Genomic DNA, 18,995 nt, shown 5'->3' with positions numbered 1-18,995 from the left:
TTCCTAGGTTTCTCTTTATGAAGAACTGGCTTTATATATAAACATAAAGAACAGCATTAATTAGATAAGATACATATGGATGGTAACTTGCTATTAACCTTATTCCTAGTACTTGGACATTTATTTGTTCTAAAAGTACTTAGGGTATTGTCTTTCTGTAAGAACTCTCTCAATAGATTAAGAGAAACGGTCACTTTTCTTTTATTATCCTTGAGCCCTGGTATTCTTCTACAAAACACTTTCTTTTCCTTCCTGGAGAAAAAAAAAAAAGATGTAACCAATGACATCTCTGCAGCATTAGCTCCAGATCAAGTGGCTAAGGGTGATTTTGCTTAACCTGTATCCAGGGGATATCTGGCAATGTTTCCAGACATTTTTGGCTATCACAAATAAGCTGCTATTTGCATTTAGTGTGTAGAAGCAGAGATCCTACTAAGTATCCTACAATATATAGGATAGCATCCCTCCCCCCAAGAAAAAAAGAATTATCTGGCTCAAAATGTCAATAGTGTGGAGGTTGAGAAAACTTACTGTAGGTTCTAGAAGATGAATGGAATAAAATCCTCACTCTTCCCACGTAGAAAGCTACTCTTTTAATCTGATTGAGTTCCTTCTTTATCTGGTGTTTGTTAGGACTCCTCAGCAATAAGTTTCTTTTAGCTTTTTTAAGGCTAAAATATTTAGCTCACAAATAACTCCATAAATAATCATTTTAAATTCCTGATATCATAATAATATATTTCTTAGTTCCCAGGATATAATTTATTTATTCACTTGACAAATATTTACCATGTCCTTACCACATATATAAACCACACATTATGCTAGGAACTGAGCATACAGTGGTAAGCAAGAACAGGTAAGTACTAGTTGGGCGTGGTGGCACACATCTGTAATTCTAGTAACTTGGGAGACTTAAGGCAGAAGGATCTTGAGTTTAAGGCCAGCCTTGGCAAGTTTGTGAGATATTGCTTCAGAATAAAAATAAAAAGGGCAGGGGATATATCTCAGTGGCAGACAGCCCTTGGGTTCAATCCCCAGTACTGGGTTGGGGGGAAGAACAAATAAGGTGCTTAATCAAATAGTAGTTTAAAGTCTAAGGGAGAAGACAATTCATGAAATAATCATATCACTAGTTAAAAAAACAATCTATAATTATGGACCAGAGCCATTAAAAACAAACAAAAATGATGTGTGTGAAACAGACACGTGAATGAGGGAAGAGAAGACTCTCTTTAAGAAAGTAATAACTAAACTGGCATCTGAATGATGCATAAGTGTTAATTCTAGGAAATAAAGAGGAAGCAAAATGGATTGAGGGAGGGAGAAGCATGTGCAAAGACCTGGCAGGAGGAAGAAAATGTAGTGAGTATATAGGATGCAAAGAAGGCCATGAAACTTGGAGAGGACAAAACAGAAGCTCCAAAGTGGCAGTGAAAACAATAAAGACACTCTGCCAAAAATAGAAGAGTGCTCCTACCTTGATGCCAGTGTGTCACATGGCGATCCTTTTCTCTTATGTGAGTCTGGGTTAGCAGGGTCGGATGAACTGTCCCCAAGGCCACTCATGTTGAAAAACTTCACACCTAAAAAGGAAGGATAAGAGTAATAAATCTATCTTATGACCTTTCCAAGCACATAACGGGAGGGGAAGCCCCTGTGTTTCTAAACATAGCCCAAATGTCTAAGCGTTTGTAGTGTCTCAATGAATAGATGACTACAACATCAAAAAGGCATCAGCATCTATACAAAACCACAAGGGCCATCAGCTACTCGTTGTTCCTACTTTTTTCCCCCTAAAATCTATAAAATAAAATTAAGAATCCCTTATAAAGTTACTGTGATCAATTAGGATTAAAATATTATTAGAATAATTAAGTAGATACTAAGTATTTCTTACATAGCAAAAAAATCACTTTCATGTGTAAATGTAAAAACTGAATAATAATACTCAGTTTTGTATTTGTTACTCAGACCCTACATCGCAAAAGAATTGAAAACAACTTTACTTAAGATTTTATATTAATAGAAAAATAAATAATACATATATAATTAACATTAAAGTGATAAATGAGGTTTGAATTTTGAATGTACTTTCCACTTTGAATTCCATAATCCTAACCTTGTGTTTATGTAGTTAGGTGACGAAGATCAAATGTTTAGTCTATGTTAGGATCTTGGTATAGATGCCAGAGAACACAAAGTCATTCCCCCAGCATGCCAGCCAGGTCTCTCACATGTTGTGCCAGTTAGTGACTATGCTTAAACATCCCTTCTGATCTGTCCCTCATCAACCACTGCTCTCTGTATCATTCCTAATGAAATTCACGCTTTCTCTGGCCTTACAATCATCATGACATTTTGGATTTTATGAGTGCCCAACAACACACCATACCATTCTCTTTTACTCCATCCACCCTCATAAAAACAGAAAATTCTTGTTAAATGGAAAAACTTGTAGCTTTTCCTTAAATTTTAAGTTATGAAATAACAACAACACTGTATGTTGGCAGTCATGCTGAGAATGTTTATTATAAAGAATGTTGAAACCTGGGGCTGAGGTTGTGGCTCAGTGATAGAGCACTTGCCTAGCATGTGTGAGACACAGGGTTTGATTTTCGGTGCCACATAAAAATAAACAAATAAAATAAAGTTCCATTGACAACTTAAAAAAAAAAAAAAAAGAATGTTGAAACCTATGAGGATCTCTCACTTGGCTTTAATTAATATATCTCAGGAATTCTTTTCTGTACTCCTAAAACTCACTCACTTCTAGCTCTTTTCTGAAGATCTTTCTTGGTGTACCAATAATTCCTAAAATTTTAATCATGAAATTATTTTGTGCAACCCAAAGGAACATTTCCAATTTCTCCATGTTAAAAGTATAGTTTGGGGCTGGGGATATGGCTCAAGCGGTAGTGCCTGGCATGCATGCGGCCCGGGTTCGATCCTCAGCACCACATACAAACAAAAGATGTTGTATCTGCCGAGAACTAAAAAATAAATATTAAAAATAATCTCTCTCTCTCTCTCTCTCTCTCTCTCTCTCCCCTTAAAAAAAAATTAAAAAAACACTTTAAAAAAAAAAGTATAGTTTGTAAAAATGTCCAATCCTGAAGATTACAATCTCATAATGTTTTTATTCTTCTTTCTCTTTTACTCCTCATTTCTAATCAGTATCTATATACTGCCAATTCTTCCTTAACAAGAGACTTTAGATCATCTCCTTCTTAAATCTCAGATACAGTTTTGATCCTAGTTTGGAACCAAATTATTTCATTCTAAGATCAATGTAAGATCCTTTTATCTTGTTTTCAATTATACTCATTATTACCTCTTTTTAGGGGGTGTGCTACTGGGGGTTGAACCTAGGGGTGCTCCATCACTGAGTTACATCCTAGCCCTTTTCACAAGGACTCACTGAAAAGATAAAATGTAAAAAAGATTTGAAGGAGGTAAAGGACAGAGCCATGAGACTGATATCTAGGAAGGGTGCTCCTGGCAGGGAAAGAAAAAGAGCCTTAACAAAGAACACAACTGCCTTTGAGAAACTTGAAAGAGGTGAGTGTGGCTAGAATTGGGGAATGGGAGAGTAGGGGATGGGGTCAGCAGGATAATGGAAGGCTACAACATGGAAGGCTTTAGAAAAGATGTAAAAAGACCTGACAATGATCGTTTTAGCTTCCATTCTGAAACACAAACACAAATTGAGAATAATCAGCTAAGTGATTTATTACTGGAACTAATAAAATAGAAACCATTTTTCCTGTGGAGACTCCTAGAAGCATAAATTAAGATGAACCAAATATCACAGAAGATGCCAATTACTTCATTTTCACATTTGAGTAAAATGTAAATATTATAAAATTTATTAATATAAAATGAAATTATGCAGCATTTTCATAAGGAAGTATCAATGTCAAACTTTTCAACAAAGTAGAAATAAAAAAGAGAAGAAAATTATAAATAAGGAAGATGAAAGATATGACTTCACAGCTTTGCCTTCACCTCAAAGGAAAGAGTTTGCTGACTCCTGCTTCATGCTCAGGTGCCAGTTTTGTTTCCTTACCATCTTTTCTGTCTCCTTACCATCTTTTCTGTCTCCAATGAAATTGTCATATCCCACCTGGAATTCTACTTATTTTCAAAATCACTCCTGGACCAGGAAAAGTGGCACACCTGTAATCCTAGTGATTTGGGAGGCTGAGGCAGAAGGACCCCAAACTCAAAACCAGCCTGGGCCACTTAGTGAAACCCTATCTCAAACTAAAAAATGAAAAAAGTGCTGAGAATATAGCTTAGTAGTAAAGCACCCCTGGCTTCAATCCCCAGTCCAAAAATCCAAAACAAAATATAATTCCTGGACATGTATTTCATATTACAATGTGCTTATAAGCTTAAATAAGCTATAAATCCTTTGTCTTCAAAGGCAATTACTAGATCTCACTATATATTTAATAACATAATTCCTAAAATGTATAGAAGTTCAATAAATAAGTGATGGATTAAAAGTGATTAAGCTATTTTACTAATACTTAAAAAGATTTTTTTTCAATACTGAGGATTGAACCCAGGGGTGCTCTACCACTAGGTTATACCTCCAGCACCTCTCCTCCCTTCTTTTGGAAACAGGGTCTCACTAACTTGCAGAGGCTGGCTTTGATCCTCCTGTCTCAGCCTCTGGAGTTGCTGGGATTACAGGCACATGCCACTGTGCCCAGCTACTTTTTAAAAGATGTTTAAGGAATATTTAAGAGTTTAATGGTTAAATATTTTCTAGAACCTTTTACAAAGGCTTTCAAATTCTTTCCTGTAATTGAGAAGCATGAGTTTTCTTGAAATCCTTTATCCCCTACTTTCAACAGAATAAAGAAAAACAAAAAGCAAAACAAAACTACCTTCTTGATCTAGAAATTGGAAAAGATCTCTTCTAATTTTGAAAACCTAAATAACTACTGTTTTGGAGAAACAACCTGTAATATTTTACAGTATTATAGAAATACAAAACCATGTTGCAGTTATATAATCAAAATAATCCAATCTTACAGACTGGATAATTTTGAGTAAAAAATAAATCTTGATCTAACACAAGATTCCCACACTATGTTACCCTAAGACTACTAAACTAGCTGGAATTTCACATCTGCTAAATTTATCTGAGATTCTGGGGCTAAGGAGAGAACAGACAACAATTTAACAGCACCCAGATGGGCTAGTCTACCAAAATAAGAATCAATAGTCAAAAGGCCCCAGGAGAGCCACCAACAATATGCTGATGGTCTGATTCCAATATTAACTGTTTCTATCTACAAAACACAATAAATAGGTCAATGCAAAACCTCTGATGAAGAAAAACCGTTAGAGCTATTATATTTGTATAGAATCTTTTAAAAGAGGTAAGGTTTCTAAGTTAAAAAAACCCTACTCATTTAAAAATTATACCCAATCTCATACAATCTCTACAGAGTAGTCTTAGGAACTAGGAATTGCATATACCTCTGTTTCTGTTCAAATGTACTAGGCTAAACCAAATTGATAGGGGCTGAAGAAACAGAACAGTGCTTTTTAATTAGGTTCAGTTAAAATTTTCTAGCTGGGCATGGTAGCACACACCTGTAATTCTAGCTCCTCTGGAAGCTGAGGCACAAGGGTCACAAATGGTGGGCAGCCTGGGCAACTTAGCAAGACCCTGTCTCAAAATAAAAAATGAAAAAGGGCTGGGATGCAGCTCATTGGTAGAGTGCTTTCCTAGCATGCACAAGGCCCTGGATCCAGTTCTCAGTACTGGGCTGGGGTTGGGGGGTCTGCATAAGAAATTTGTCATTCATCTTTTAGATTTAACTGAGAACTGCCAAATTAGAAAAAAATCAGTAACAATTAGTTAATAAACAACTCTAATAATATACTTTAAAATGCTTGTCTGGCAATATATCATCTTATGATGAGAGACACATTGAGAGCTCAATCTTCCCATGCTGATGAGATGTATGAATAACTCATAATAAATAGAAAACTCAGAGAGGGGCATGGTGTAATTAATGATGGTGGAATGTGATGATCATTATTATTCAAAATACAGGTATGAAGACACAAATTGGTATAAATATACTATGTATACAACCAGAGATATGAAAAATTGTGCTCTATATGTGTAATAAGAATTGCAATGCATTCCGCTGTCATATATAAATAAAAATAAAATAAAATAAAAAATAGAAATCTCCTGTACTACATAGTTTCTACAAAGGTACTTAGGATTCTTTAGAAAAAATTTCAATGATGACTAAAATCATTCTCATGTAGTAAGACAGGATGGGGAATTTAGGATGTTCATCATTCTTTTAGTGGTTGAATAACTTTCCATTGTTTGCAGAGACCATATTTTGTTTATCTGTTCACCAGCTGATGGGAATTTAAGTTGTTTCTATTTTGGGGGTATTATCAATAATGTGAATATGGACACTTATACATAAGTTTTTGTATGAATAGTTTTCAATTCTCTTGGGTATATTAGGTTATATTTCATATGTAACTCTAATTTTTTGAGGAACTGTCAAACTGTTTTCCATAGTGGCTGTACTACCTTAAATTCTCACCAATACAAGAGGGTTTCAATTTTCCACATCCTTGACAAAAATAGTTATTTCCCTCTTCATTTAAAAAAAATTATAGCCACCCTAGAGGGTGTGAAATAGTGTCTCATGGTGTTGATTTACATGTCTTTAATTGCTAAATAAAACTGAGCATCTTTTCATGTACTTATTGGCCATTTGTATATTGTACTTGGAGAAATGTCAATTCAGGTATTTAGAGTTTTTTTAATAAAGTCTATTCTATATATTTAAGATATCCAACATGATATTAAAAGATAAAACATAGTAAAAAGATGACTACAGTGAAGCAAATTAACATATCAATTATATTACATAATTACCCATTTTTCCCCACTGTGGCAACAGCAATTATCACCTAGTCATTTAGTAAACAATACCTTATAATTAGCCAATTTCTTCATGTTGTATATTAGATCTTTAGACTTCTTATCCTACATATCTGGCCATCTCTAGATCCTCTGGCCTATATCTCCCCTTTCCCTGACACTTCCCTTAGTAATCACTATTTTATTTTATTTGTATTTGTGACTTTTTTAAAAACTTTTTTCAGATTCTACATATAAACAAGATCATGCCATATTTTTCTTTCTGTGTCTGACTTATTTCACTTAGCATGAACTCCAGGACCATCCAGGTTGTGGAAAATGGCAGCATCTCCTTCTTTTTAGGGCTGAATAATATTTCATCATCTAAATACGAGTTTCTTTATCCCACTATCTACTGACAGACACCTAGATTATTTGCAAATCTTGGTTACTGTGACTAATACTGCAGTGAACATGGAGTGCAGATATCTTTATGAGGTGGTAATTTCATTTCCTTTGGGTATATACCTAGAAGGAGAATTGCTAGGTTACAAGGTAATTTTGATTTTAATTTTTTTGCAACCCCACCTTTACGTATTCCCATAATAATAGCACCAATATATATTACTATCAACAGTGTACAAGGGTTCCCTTTTCCCCTTACCCTCACCAAGAGCTGTTATCTAGTCTTTTTGATACCAGCAATCCTATCAGGCATGAGGTGATATCTCATAGTGGTTTTGATTTGCATTTTCTCGATGATTAGTGATGTTGAGCACCTTTTCATATACCTGATGGCCATTTTAATGTTTTGGAGAAAATGTCTATTCAGCTCCTTTGCCCATCTGTTAAGCTGGGTTACACGTTTTCTTGTTACTGTATTCTATGTTTCTGAATTAAGTTATATTTTTTTTATATTGTTGAGTCATAAACACTCTTTATATTTGGGTTAACAGACCACTATCAGATATATGCCTTAAAAGTATTTTCTCCCATTCTGTGTACTGTCTTTTTACTTTCTTTATAGTGTCCTTTGATGAGAAAAAGGTTTTAAATTTTGATGGAATCCAACTTAACTACTTTTTTCTTACTTACATGTGTCACCTTCCTCAAGGACAGTTTCTACTGATTGCCAGAAACCAAATTTCAGATGGTGGTTAACTCTGACCCAGAGAAGAGCTCCTGCCCCCAGAAGGCTCTGCCACAAATGGTCTGCCAAAATCTTAACCATTAAGGCCAAGTATAAAAAACACACAGGCAGGGTAGAGCTTATTGATAGGCATAAATTTAGCATGTGCAAGGCCCTGGGTTAATCCCTAACAATAAGAAGTAAATAAAATAAAAAGTTAAAAAAGTAAAGGTATAGAAATGGATTTAAAGCAATGAGTTCCTAAAAATAAAAATATCCATCTAATCTTTTTAATTTTATAAAATCTTTTAATCTTATTAATATTATAAAATCTTAAAGTGCTGTGGTAAAAGAAAATCCTGTGTAAAGTCTCTTGAAATTTCTTATGCTAATATTAAAGACATTATCAAGGTTTAAAAATATGTAATGTTTGAAATAATGTACTTAGTTTATTTGTTTACCACTTAAAGCTTATTCTAGAGATTAAAAACAATATATTCTTTCTTTGCATCAACTGTTATTTCTTTTTTTCTTGGAGGTGCTAGGGATCAAACTCAGGGCTTCCTGTATGCTAGGCAAGTGCTCTACCACTGAGCTATCCCCACAGCCCTTATATTATTCTTTTTTTTAGTTGTAGGTGGACATTATACCTTTTATTTTTTATTTATTCATATGTGGTGCCGAGGATCGAACCCAGCACCTCACACGCACAAGGCGTGCGCTTTACCGGTGAACCACAACCCTAGTCCCACCTTATATTATTCTTTACATTTAGAAAAAAATAAATATAAAAGTTTATTTTTTGGTATTATTGAAAGGAAACCACACACACACACACACACACACACACACATACTATACACCCAGATGTAAAACTTTAGAACTCAAGAATTATAAGTTTATAAACTTTGGAGAAAAAATTAACATTTGTAAAGGCAGAATTTTTGCTTTTGATGAACAGTGCATTAATATCTTAAAGAAAATCACATAGGGAATAATTGGTTTTATATTATAATGTATCTTAAAAGATAAGCTGGGATTAAGTGTATACTTTATTTATTTACACATGATTTTTAAGTAAACATTGAAAAGATTCTCTATTTATGTTTGAGAACCTTGTAAATATCACCCAATGTTTTAAGATATGGAATGTCCAATGTTTTGAAAGATTCCTACTGGATCTGTTGAAAAAGCATATGGATAAAGAGCCAAAAGCAAAAATAGAGAGAGGCGGGGGGGAGGGAGGGAGAGAGAGAGACTGTATTACTAGCTTCTTAATCTATTAGATATGTGACTGTGGTTCAGTTACATAACTTAAAGCACAAATTGTGGAACCAGATTACCTAAGATTGATTTCTGCCTTTACCACATAGGATGTTGGGCAGATTTAGCAACCTTTCTGTGATTCACATTCCTCATCTCTAAAATGGATTTTAATGACAACTATGTCATATTTTGTAAGTGAATAAGTTAGTAGAGTTTATGACTAAATGAATTAATATATGATAAGTATTTAGAATAACAATTGTTACATGGTAAATCCTATGTGGTAGAATTGTCGTCATCATCAGATTAGAGTTTATTTATTAGTAACATGAAACTGTTGAAATGGAGATAATTCTTCATACGGCAGTTGTGAGGAATAGGTTAATTAATATATATAAAACACAAAGCAAATGCTCAATATATATTATATTATCATATCCTTTAGTTAAATGCATATTAATAGGTCTGCATATGTACTTGTGACCTTTTCTTATTTTGTTTCTCTCAAATTCTTTGTTACTACTGCCTTCATACTGCAGAAATAAGACATGGTAGGATAGACATGTTTGCATAGCCTAAGTGACCTATAGTCAGAAATGTTTGGGAAAACATCATGGTCTAATTGGCTTTAGGCATTCGCATAGATCAGCATAGATCAGGGCTAAAGGAAAGCTGGAAGTTGACTGACAAGATTACTGCAGACCTTAACCTCAATTTTGCCAGTTTTTTCATGCATTCACTTTTTGTATGTCTTTGTTTATAATTATATGACATTTTAACACATGTACAGATTCATATACAGTCATGTGCCACATGACAACATTTGGTCCATGATGGGCTACGTATATGGTGGTGGTACCATGATATCACTTAGAGGCATCATACCCATCTTAGTTTGTGCATGTACACTCCAAAACATTTCACAAAAGGACACAATTGCCTAATGATGCAATTCTTGGAATATATCCCTGCTGTTAAGCAACACATGACTGTAACTATACCACAGTCAAGATCCAGAACTGTTCAGTCACCATAGAAATTTCCTCTTGATGTTTATAATCACATCTTTTTTGGGGGGTGGCGTGGGTACTGGGGATTTAACTCTGGAGTACTCAACCACTGAGCTCTATTTTGGATTTTATTTAGAGACAGGGTCTCAGAGTTGCTTAGTGCCTCACCATTGCTGAGGCTGGCTTTGAACTCATGATCCTCTTTGTCTCAGCCTCCCAAGCCACTAGGATTATAGGCGTGTACCACTGTACCCGACTATAATCACATCCTTCCTCCCAATTTCTTCAATCTCTGGCAACCACTTATCTGTTCTTTATTTTTGTAACTTTGTCACTTTAAGAACGTTACGTAAATTGAGTCATACAGTATAGAATGTTTTCAGATTGGTTCCTTTTACTCAATGTCCTTGAGATCCATCCACTTTGTTGTATACATCAATTGACATAGAAGAAGCACCTGACAAAATTTAGCACCCACTCATGACAAAACTTCCAGTAAGCTAAGAATTCAAAGTAATTTTTTCAATTTGATAAGGGTGATCGATGAAAAACCTATAGCTAATGTTTTATTTAATGTTGAAATATCACAAGTTCTCCTAATACTGAGAACATGGTAAGAATATTCACTCTCACCACATCTACTCATCACTATATTAAATGTATCGGAGGTCCTAATCAGTACGGTAAGGCAAAAAAAGGAAATAAAAGGAACTTTTATTTAAAAAAATGATTTTTATATAGAATTTTAAGGAATATGAAAAACAATTATTAGAATTAATAAGTGAATTGGCAAGGTGAATAGAACAAGTAAATTTGACAAGGTGAATTCACAAAATGAATATGAAAAACCTATTGGTAATATACAATTGCAGTAAAAAATTGGAAAATAAAATTAATTTAATTTAATTTATAATAGCACCAAAAATATAAAATACCAAGAAATTTAACAAGAGACATAGGGGACCAGTACACTGAAAATGACAAAACTTTGCTGAAAGAAACTGGAAGACCAAAAAAAAAAAGTGGTTTTTAATACATTCCAGAGTATTTAGAAGAAGACTGAATAGCGGGCAGGAATTTGTTTACCTCTGTGGCACAGGGCTTGTCTAGTATGTACAAGGTCCTGGGTTTAATGCCTACCACTGGGTGGGGGGAGACTGAACAGTGTTAAGATGTCAATTTTTCCCCAAATGAATTCACATACTCAGAAACAAAAAGATTTACTTTATAAATATATAATGTATTATCCTATCACTAAGTATAAAATTATTTTTGTTTCACAATACATTTGTAATGGATTTTTTAATGTGGCTCTTGCTTTTGATATAAAGACTATGTTTTGTCTAAGTCAGTGATTTTCCCCAGTGGAGAATTCCATACTACAGTGAATTAGTTAATGTTAGAAAACCGAATGATCTATCACCTGGACCCCAAAGTACTTACCTCTTATTGTCTCTCTAAATTAAACCAAGAATGCTGGGCAATCACTGAGATACATCCCCAGCCCTTTTATATTTTAATTTTTATTTGGAGACAGGTTTTGCTAAATTTCCCAGGCTGTCCTCAAATTTGAGATCCTCCTGCTTCAGCCACCCAAGCAGCTGGGTTTAAAAGGGTCCACCATTATGTAAGGCTTAAATTGAGGGTTGTTTTTTTTTTTAAAGTGTTTTTTCTTGTCTTCACTTAAAATTTATACTTCCAAAACTCAAACTTGGATTTGTTGTTCTTCCTATTGGTCAAAAAAGGGATTGACAAGTTAGCTCAACCTACACTGTATTTAGTTGTATTGTTCTTACCATTTATGCCTAAATTATTTGCATTTGCAATAAACATAGTGCCTTAAGGTATTTCTTGGCAGCTAATATTCCTGATTGCCACTATATATGTTCTTTCATCTGTGAATTATTTTATCTTTGAATTTTTCCTAGGCAAATCTATGTAAAAATTGATATTAATTAACTATGGCAAAGATAGCATTGTTTATCTTAGTCATCTGCAAACCCAGGTTCATTTGATTTCCAAGGAAGAGCATCCCCCAAATCATGTGTGTATTTCATCCTTCATGTAAACTCCTTGACAAATAATGTCTTTTGTATAAAATCTGAGAGTTTTTATGGATACTTTTTCCAAACCAAGCAGTAACTGAAGCCAGATGAATTCCTCCTAAGATTCAGAGTCTCCATAACAGCTTGCTCATGCAGATAAACATTCAAGGGAACAGGGGAACCATGCTGAAGGGGGTAGGGGGGGCTAAGCACAGTCATTTAGGGACTACATGAAAGCAGAAAAGTACAAGACAAATCCACATTCAAAAATGACCCATAGACAAGGAGATGTGAAAAATATGGAAATCAAGAGTTAGGTCACACACAGAATCAAAGAAGACAGGAAGAATATGATAGGATAGGGAGAAAGAATAATGCTGACCATCTGATGTTTTAAAAATGAAATCAGTAAGCTGATTATTATAAATATATATCTCTATGGCAATTATTATGTAAGTACCTGTGCTATCTAGAGTTCAATATTTTAAAAGTTTTCCCTCACTCTTTTGTTCAGTAAATTCAGAGTAGGAGACCTGTAAAGATGGAACAAACCCTAACAGACCTCCACAGTTACTAGGCTGCCTGGAGACTTCCAATTCCTAGTTCTAATATTTGCTTTCTATCTTCATTATTTGCTTCCAGTGCTAAACTGGCATATTATCTGGCTAATGCAGCACTTGAATTCTTGCTTAAAAGTCAGATGAGGAGGCAAAGTGATAGAGCACCCACAAAGCACCAAACACAAAGTAAAAAGGAAACTTATGAACACTCTGGCTTTGAAATCAGGCAAAGGAGAAGGACCAGAATTTAAAAATATAAAGAGAAATTGAATAAATAAATACCTATGGATCAACTCTCCAGAATTAACCTAAACATTTTTATATATTATATTTGTTTTTAAAAAATAAATCTTCACTGGGAAAGCTAAAGTCTCTATAAACACACAGCCCCACCCTGTTCCTCCCCCCTTTCCCTGAGACTTAATCATATGTGATGTATGTCAACTTTTTATATCATTTTTAAACATATCTAATTTGTAAATAATACACATTAATAATTTATTTAAAAATATTTGTATTTGAAAAAGTATGTATTTTATATAAATATATATGTGTGTATATACATACTTATATATACATCACACATATCTGAATTTTGCTGATTTCATGCATTTTAGAGACAGAGAGAGATACTGAGATATGTGGGGGGGTATGTGCTGTATTCTGTTCATATGTGTATGTGAATATAGCATATCTTAGTCATTCTTAAATTTAGGTTGTAAATTTTTATTATTACAAACACAAGTAATGTTTCAATGAATGCTCTTGTTCATATCTTTATATATACAAGTACAGAATTTCTCATGGGAATATACATAAGTGAAATTTCTGGGTTATAATATTTATACATCTTCAATTCTATCTGCCATTTGTCAAATTACTCACCAAAATAATTGTTTCACAATTTCACTGGAGTGTATCAGAGAACTGTTTTCCTATATTCCAATACTAATGATTCTTGCATTCAGCATGACATTTATGTTAAAAGAGATGAAAAACTAAAAGAATCTAAAAAAAAAAACCACAACCTAATTCTTCCTTCCCACCCTCAGCAGTGGGGATTCACCCATGCTGGGCAAGAGCTCTACACTAAGCTACATCCCCAGCTCAAAAAAAAATTCTTGATACAATTTTTTTTCAGTGCTTTAAAAAAAAAAATGGGCAAATCCATGAGTGATTTTAGAAGAACATGATTGTGTTATGTTTGAAAAATATGAAAACTGTTGTTCTGTGGCCAAAGAATAAGATCCAAGGGAAATCTGGCTGAGAAATAAAATCTGGATACCTTTTAGAAAGTAGTAAGAATTCTACCAATGAACCAGTAATATACAGAATCTCAACCCCAGACAAACTTGACATGTGCAATAAGATATATGATGATGAGGGCTGGGGTTGTGGCTCAGTGGTAGAGCACTTGCCTGGCATGTGTGAGGCACTGGGTTCAATCCTCAGCACCACATATAAATAAAATACAGGTATTGTGTCCATCACCAACTAAAAAAAAAATTTAAAAAAAAGTAATGTTAGGAAAATAAACAATATTTTTAAGTGACTTAAAACAGTATCTGGCACATGGTGAACACTGTGGAAGTATCTGATTAATAAACTTCAATCAATTAAGTTTAATTTTTATTGTACTTGGCAGCCACTTTTTTAATAAATGATGGAAGCTATCACATTTTCCCTTAAATTTTGCATGACTTGAGTATCACTTTAATTATCCATTATATCCTCCTGTTTCAGGTAGCACATATTTAGGAGATTTTATGTACCTTCACACATTTTGTTTGTTTGTTTTTAATTCTCATTCTTCTTCTAGGGAGATACGAATGCTTAAATTCTCAGTTTTAAAGATAAAGTAAAAAAATGTACAGTAAGAAACCTATTCAGAATACTTTGATGTACCTAAATTTTTAGAAAAGACAGGGTGCAAGGAGGTTGGGGATGTATCTCAATGGCAGAGTTCTTACCTAGCATGCACAAGATCCTGGGTTTGATCCCTAGTACTGGGGTGAGGGTGGAGGGTCAGACATGGTGGCACAACCTTGTAAATTCCAGTGACTTAAACAGGTTGAGGAAGGAGGATTGTAAGTTCAAGGCCAGCCTCACTGCAAAACCCTGTCTCAAAATAAAAAACTAAAAGGGCTGGTTATGTAGCTCAGTGGCAAAGCGTCCCTGGGTTCAAATGCCAGGACCATAATAAATAAATAAATATTTTCTAAAAAGATAGGTTGTGAGCTTACAGCTAATATTGTCTATTTACTAGTCTGTGTATCAACTATTAAAACTAAAACACTAATGATTCTTGCATTCACCATGACATTTAAAAGAAATAAACAGTGAAAAGTCCAGACTAATGAATTTCAATATTAATAATTCTGGATGGAATAAAAGCACATTTATTTTATTTTATTTTTAGTTTTTGCAGTGCTGGGAACAGAAGCCAGGGCATCATGCATGCTAGACAAGCACTCCACTACTGAGCTACATCCCCAGCCCTATAAATACATTTATTTTGGAGATAAATTATTCTCGAGAGACTATTCCTACTATTTTTATACTCTATTTAAGCTCCACACCTGCATGACTATGCCTTTTTATTATGTTTCAAATGAATCTCTCTCATTTTCCATTCCCCTTTTCCTCTACTCTTCCACATCCAAAAAAGCACCCACTTAATTGCTGCCACCTTGAAATCCTTTCTACTCTCACACCTATATCTTCAAACACCAAGCACATCTATTTCCTAAATAAATAAAATAAATAATTCATTGCACATAAATCTGATATCCTACTTCTGCTTACACCCCTTCTATAGGGATTTTACCTCACTTATGATAAAATTCAAAATTCACTACAAAGACATTATCCCTAAAGTATACTATGATTTAGCCACACTGGGTCTTTCCTCGGTTCTTCCAGTTCCCCAATCTTTCCCCCCTCCTTTCAAGGCCTTTGCTATAATATATTCTCTGTTGTAAATATTCTCTCATACCTTCACTTATCAATTTGTTACCAATCATTCAATGCAATTCCTACCAATTGTGCCTCTCTTACCCCAGTAATCTAAGTTAGTTCTCTACTACACTTTCATAGGACTTTCTCCCTTTTCTTCATTATTCACTATGTACATATTTATTGGGTGATTATGTATTTACTGCCTATTTTCCTTACTCAACTGTAAGCTTCCAAGTGGACATTTTTAATCTGGCACAGAGCAGGTATACATTTTTAAATATTAATTTGTTGAATTGATGAATTTGCTGAAATTTGACAATGCTATTGTTAAAAGTTCAAAAAGAATGAGGATCATTAAAGTGGTCAAAGGACAGTACAAATCTCTTTATACAAATTAAAGATTAGTAACAATGGCATGGGGTGGAGGGGGATATACTAAGTTACTAATAAAAGGGAGTAGGCATAAATTTTGAGATAAAAACAAAAGGAAGAAGGAAAACTGAAAAAACCTGTTAAAACCTGGAGGAAGACCATTTCTGTAGCATCATTGTGCAATATAATCTTTTAGTTTTCCCCACAAGGTAAAAGAAAACATGGAGTGTTAAATAGTCCATACTCGAGAGCTAAGAATTAAACCTACTATCTCAATTTCAAGTATTTCATTTTTTTCTAAAGAACAACTCTATTAAAACTAGACAGCACCTGTTTAGGACTATCAAAACCATGCTGTTCTAATCTCCAAACACTATAGCAGGATGTTCAATAGCATTTTTCCCATTTTAGGTTATTTTTGTTAGAAGATGGAACTCCTTTAAAAGCTAAAACAAAGAAAAGATTACATGATTTTAGGTACTAACATATACTTTATCAGATGAATGTACTATCATTATTTGCTATATATAGGTTCTATCTACTCTACCCCATTTATTGATGGGAAATCTTTCTTGCCTTACCTGATTTACATAGAAGGACCTTTCTGTACCTCTTAAGAGAAGCACAGAATACTCACTAAAGTAAATTTTAAATTATTTGTAACTTTTTTGGTGGAAGGGGTACTAGGGATTAAAAGGGGGCACTCCACCATTAAGGTATATCCTATCCCTTTTTATTTTTTATTTTCAGACATTCTAAGTTGCCAGTCATGGCCTCAAACTTGTGATCCTCCTGCCTCAGCCTAGAAATATAGGTGTATACCACCAACACTGGCTATATCTATTTCATTTTATATTTCAAAATTACAAATTATCTTTTAAAATAGAGTAGTGACCAGTGTATGTGCTTAGAGGTTTTAATGAGTAATTAAACTTTTTAAAATGCAAAATTATGATCATGTAATAAGATGTGTTAATTTATGGCCTCGCTTAGTTATCACTTTCTATATGGTGACATGCAGAATCTCCCAATGGTGGGAAGAGAAATGATAAACAAAGGTCTGGTCCTATGAATTCAAAACACAGATGGCAAACACTAGGGAGGTACTTTTAAATCAAATGATAAAACATAGTATTTTTATTTCTTTTATTTGGTATTTATCATTTTTTGCAACAGGTAGTGTTACTCAATCCTCAAATATTTAAGAACTCAATATGTGGTAGGCACTGTATCAAATACTGGGGATATAGTAATGAATAAGACAAAGTCCCTACCATCCTTAAACTTTTTTGTCCCCCTCAGGAAAACAAAATTGTGTAATTTTAGATAGAGAATGAGTAGGAGAACTAAATTAAATTGCATGATTAAGAGGAGTTGATAGGTAAGAATAACACTTGAACTGACACCACATATAAAATCTTTTTTATGGGCTGGGGGCTGTGCTGGGGATTGTTCCCTGAGCCAAAAATCCAACCCTAAAATAAAATATTAATTCCAAAATTATTTCAGAAATTATTTCATAGTGCATGTGTAATAAAAATGCATCAAAATTCTAATACTCTTTCACCAATCTTGAACTGCAAGTTTAAAGCACTTCAGCAGTGTGTCTGATTCCTGTTCCTGGTCTGCCTTCATAATGTCACACCCCTAGTCATCATTCAAACATGCTTTCCTATAGCTTTACATAAAATCCACACTCCTGCTACCTAACATTCAGGGTCTTCTACTAACACATCCTGTAATCACAGACCTTAAGTATACATGAGAAAAAAGTAACCAAATTAAATGGAGAAAAATAAATACACCATTATAGTTGAAGACTATAAAGTTTATCTCAGCAATTCATAGAACTACATCCCTCAGAAACAAAAATCACTAATGACTTAGGAGAACTGAACAATATTATCAAACATCTTGTTCTATGACTATGTCCATGACTATAGTACAATTTTTTTCAAGTGCATGTGGTGGTACTTTCACCAAGAAAGATTATATGTGGATGAATCCAATTTAAAAGGATTAAACTCATCCCAGATGTGCTGAATACAACTGAAGTTAAACAGCAGTAACAATAAGACATTTAGAAAAAAATCCCAATTCCAAATGTTTAAAATTAACTTACTTCTTGATAATTCATGAAGAAAAAAGAATAATCTGAAAAAGTTTCAATAAAATGATAATAAAAAATAAAAAAGCCTACAAAGTTTGTGGAACACTGTGAAAGAAGTGCATACAGGGCAGATAAAATTAAAATGCTTGTTTTAGGAGAAAACAGGTTTTCCAAGTTTCCATCTTAAGAAGCTAGAAACAAAAGTACAGTTAAACCAAAAGGAAGTAAAAGGAAGATAACAATCTAAAAGCACAAATCAATGAAGAGTAAAGCAATACAGAAAACTGATAAATTAAAAATTAGCTCCTTGAAAAGATAAACAAAATTTATAACTCTCCAGTTAGAATGTCCATTATCAGAATTTTACTTTTCCTTCAACCTTGTCTGAAAGCAACACAGCAGACACCCTTAAGTCTTCAGCCATAAACGGTATTCATCCCCCACTGCCAGCTTCCTAATTTTCTACACTAGGGGCCACGAAATTATGGTTTAGTTCATTCCCAATCTAAATAGGATCCACCACCTGTTTTTGTGTGGCCTTATGAGCTAACAATGATTTTTGCATTTTTTTAAATGATTGAAAAAAATCAAAATAGTATTTCATGCTACAAGAAAATTATATGAAA

General features: G+C 33.8%; 1 protein-coding gene across 6 annotated transcripts in view; it reads right to left on the bottom strand.

Annotated features, from left to right (window-relative positions):
* Ncoa1 (nuclear receptor coactivator 1) overlaps positions 1-18,995 on the bottom strand; it is a 246,410-nt gene that overhangs the window by 98,937 nt on the left and 128,478 nt on the right. For all 6 annotated transcript variants that reach the window (XM_071601387.1, XM_027933430.2, XM_071601388.1 and 3 more), the window contains one exon: positions 1,481-1,586. In XM_071601387.1, the coding sequence (XP_071457488.1) occupies positions 1,481-1,569 (89 nt within the window). In that variant the 5' untranslated portion in view covers positions 1,570-1,586. The remainder of the gene's footprint in view (positions 1-1,480; positions 1,587-18,995) is intronic.

The sequence above is a fragment of the Marmota flaviventris genome, chromosome 14 (assembly GCF_047511675.1).
Source record: "Marmota flaviventris isolate mMarFla1 chromosome 14, mMarFla1.hap1, whole genome shotgun sequence".
Lineage (NCBI taxonomy): Eukaryota > Metazoa > Chordata > Mammalia > Rodentia > Sciuridae > Marmota > Marmota flaviventris.
Note: the sequence above shows the minus strand (reverse complement) of the source record. Positions and strands in the feature narration are given on the sequence as shown.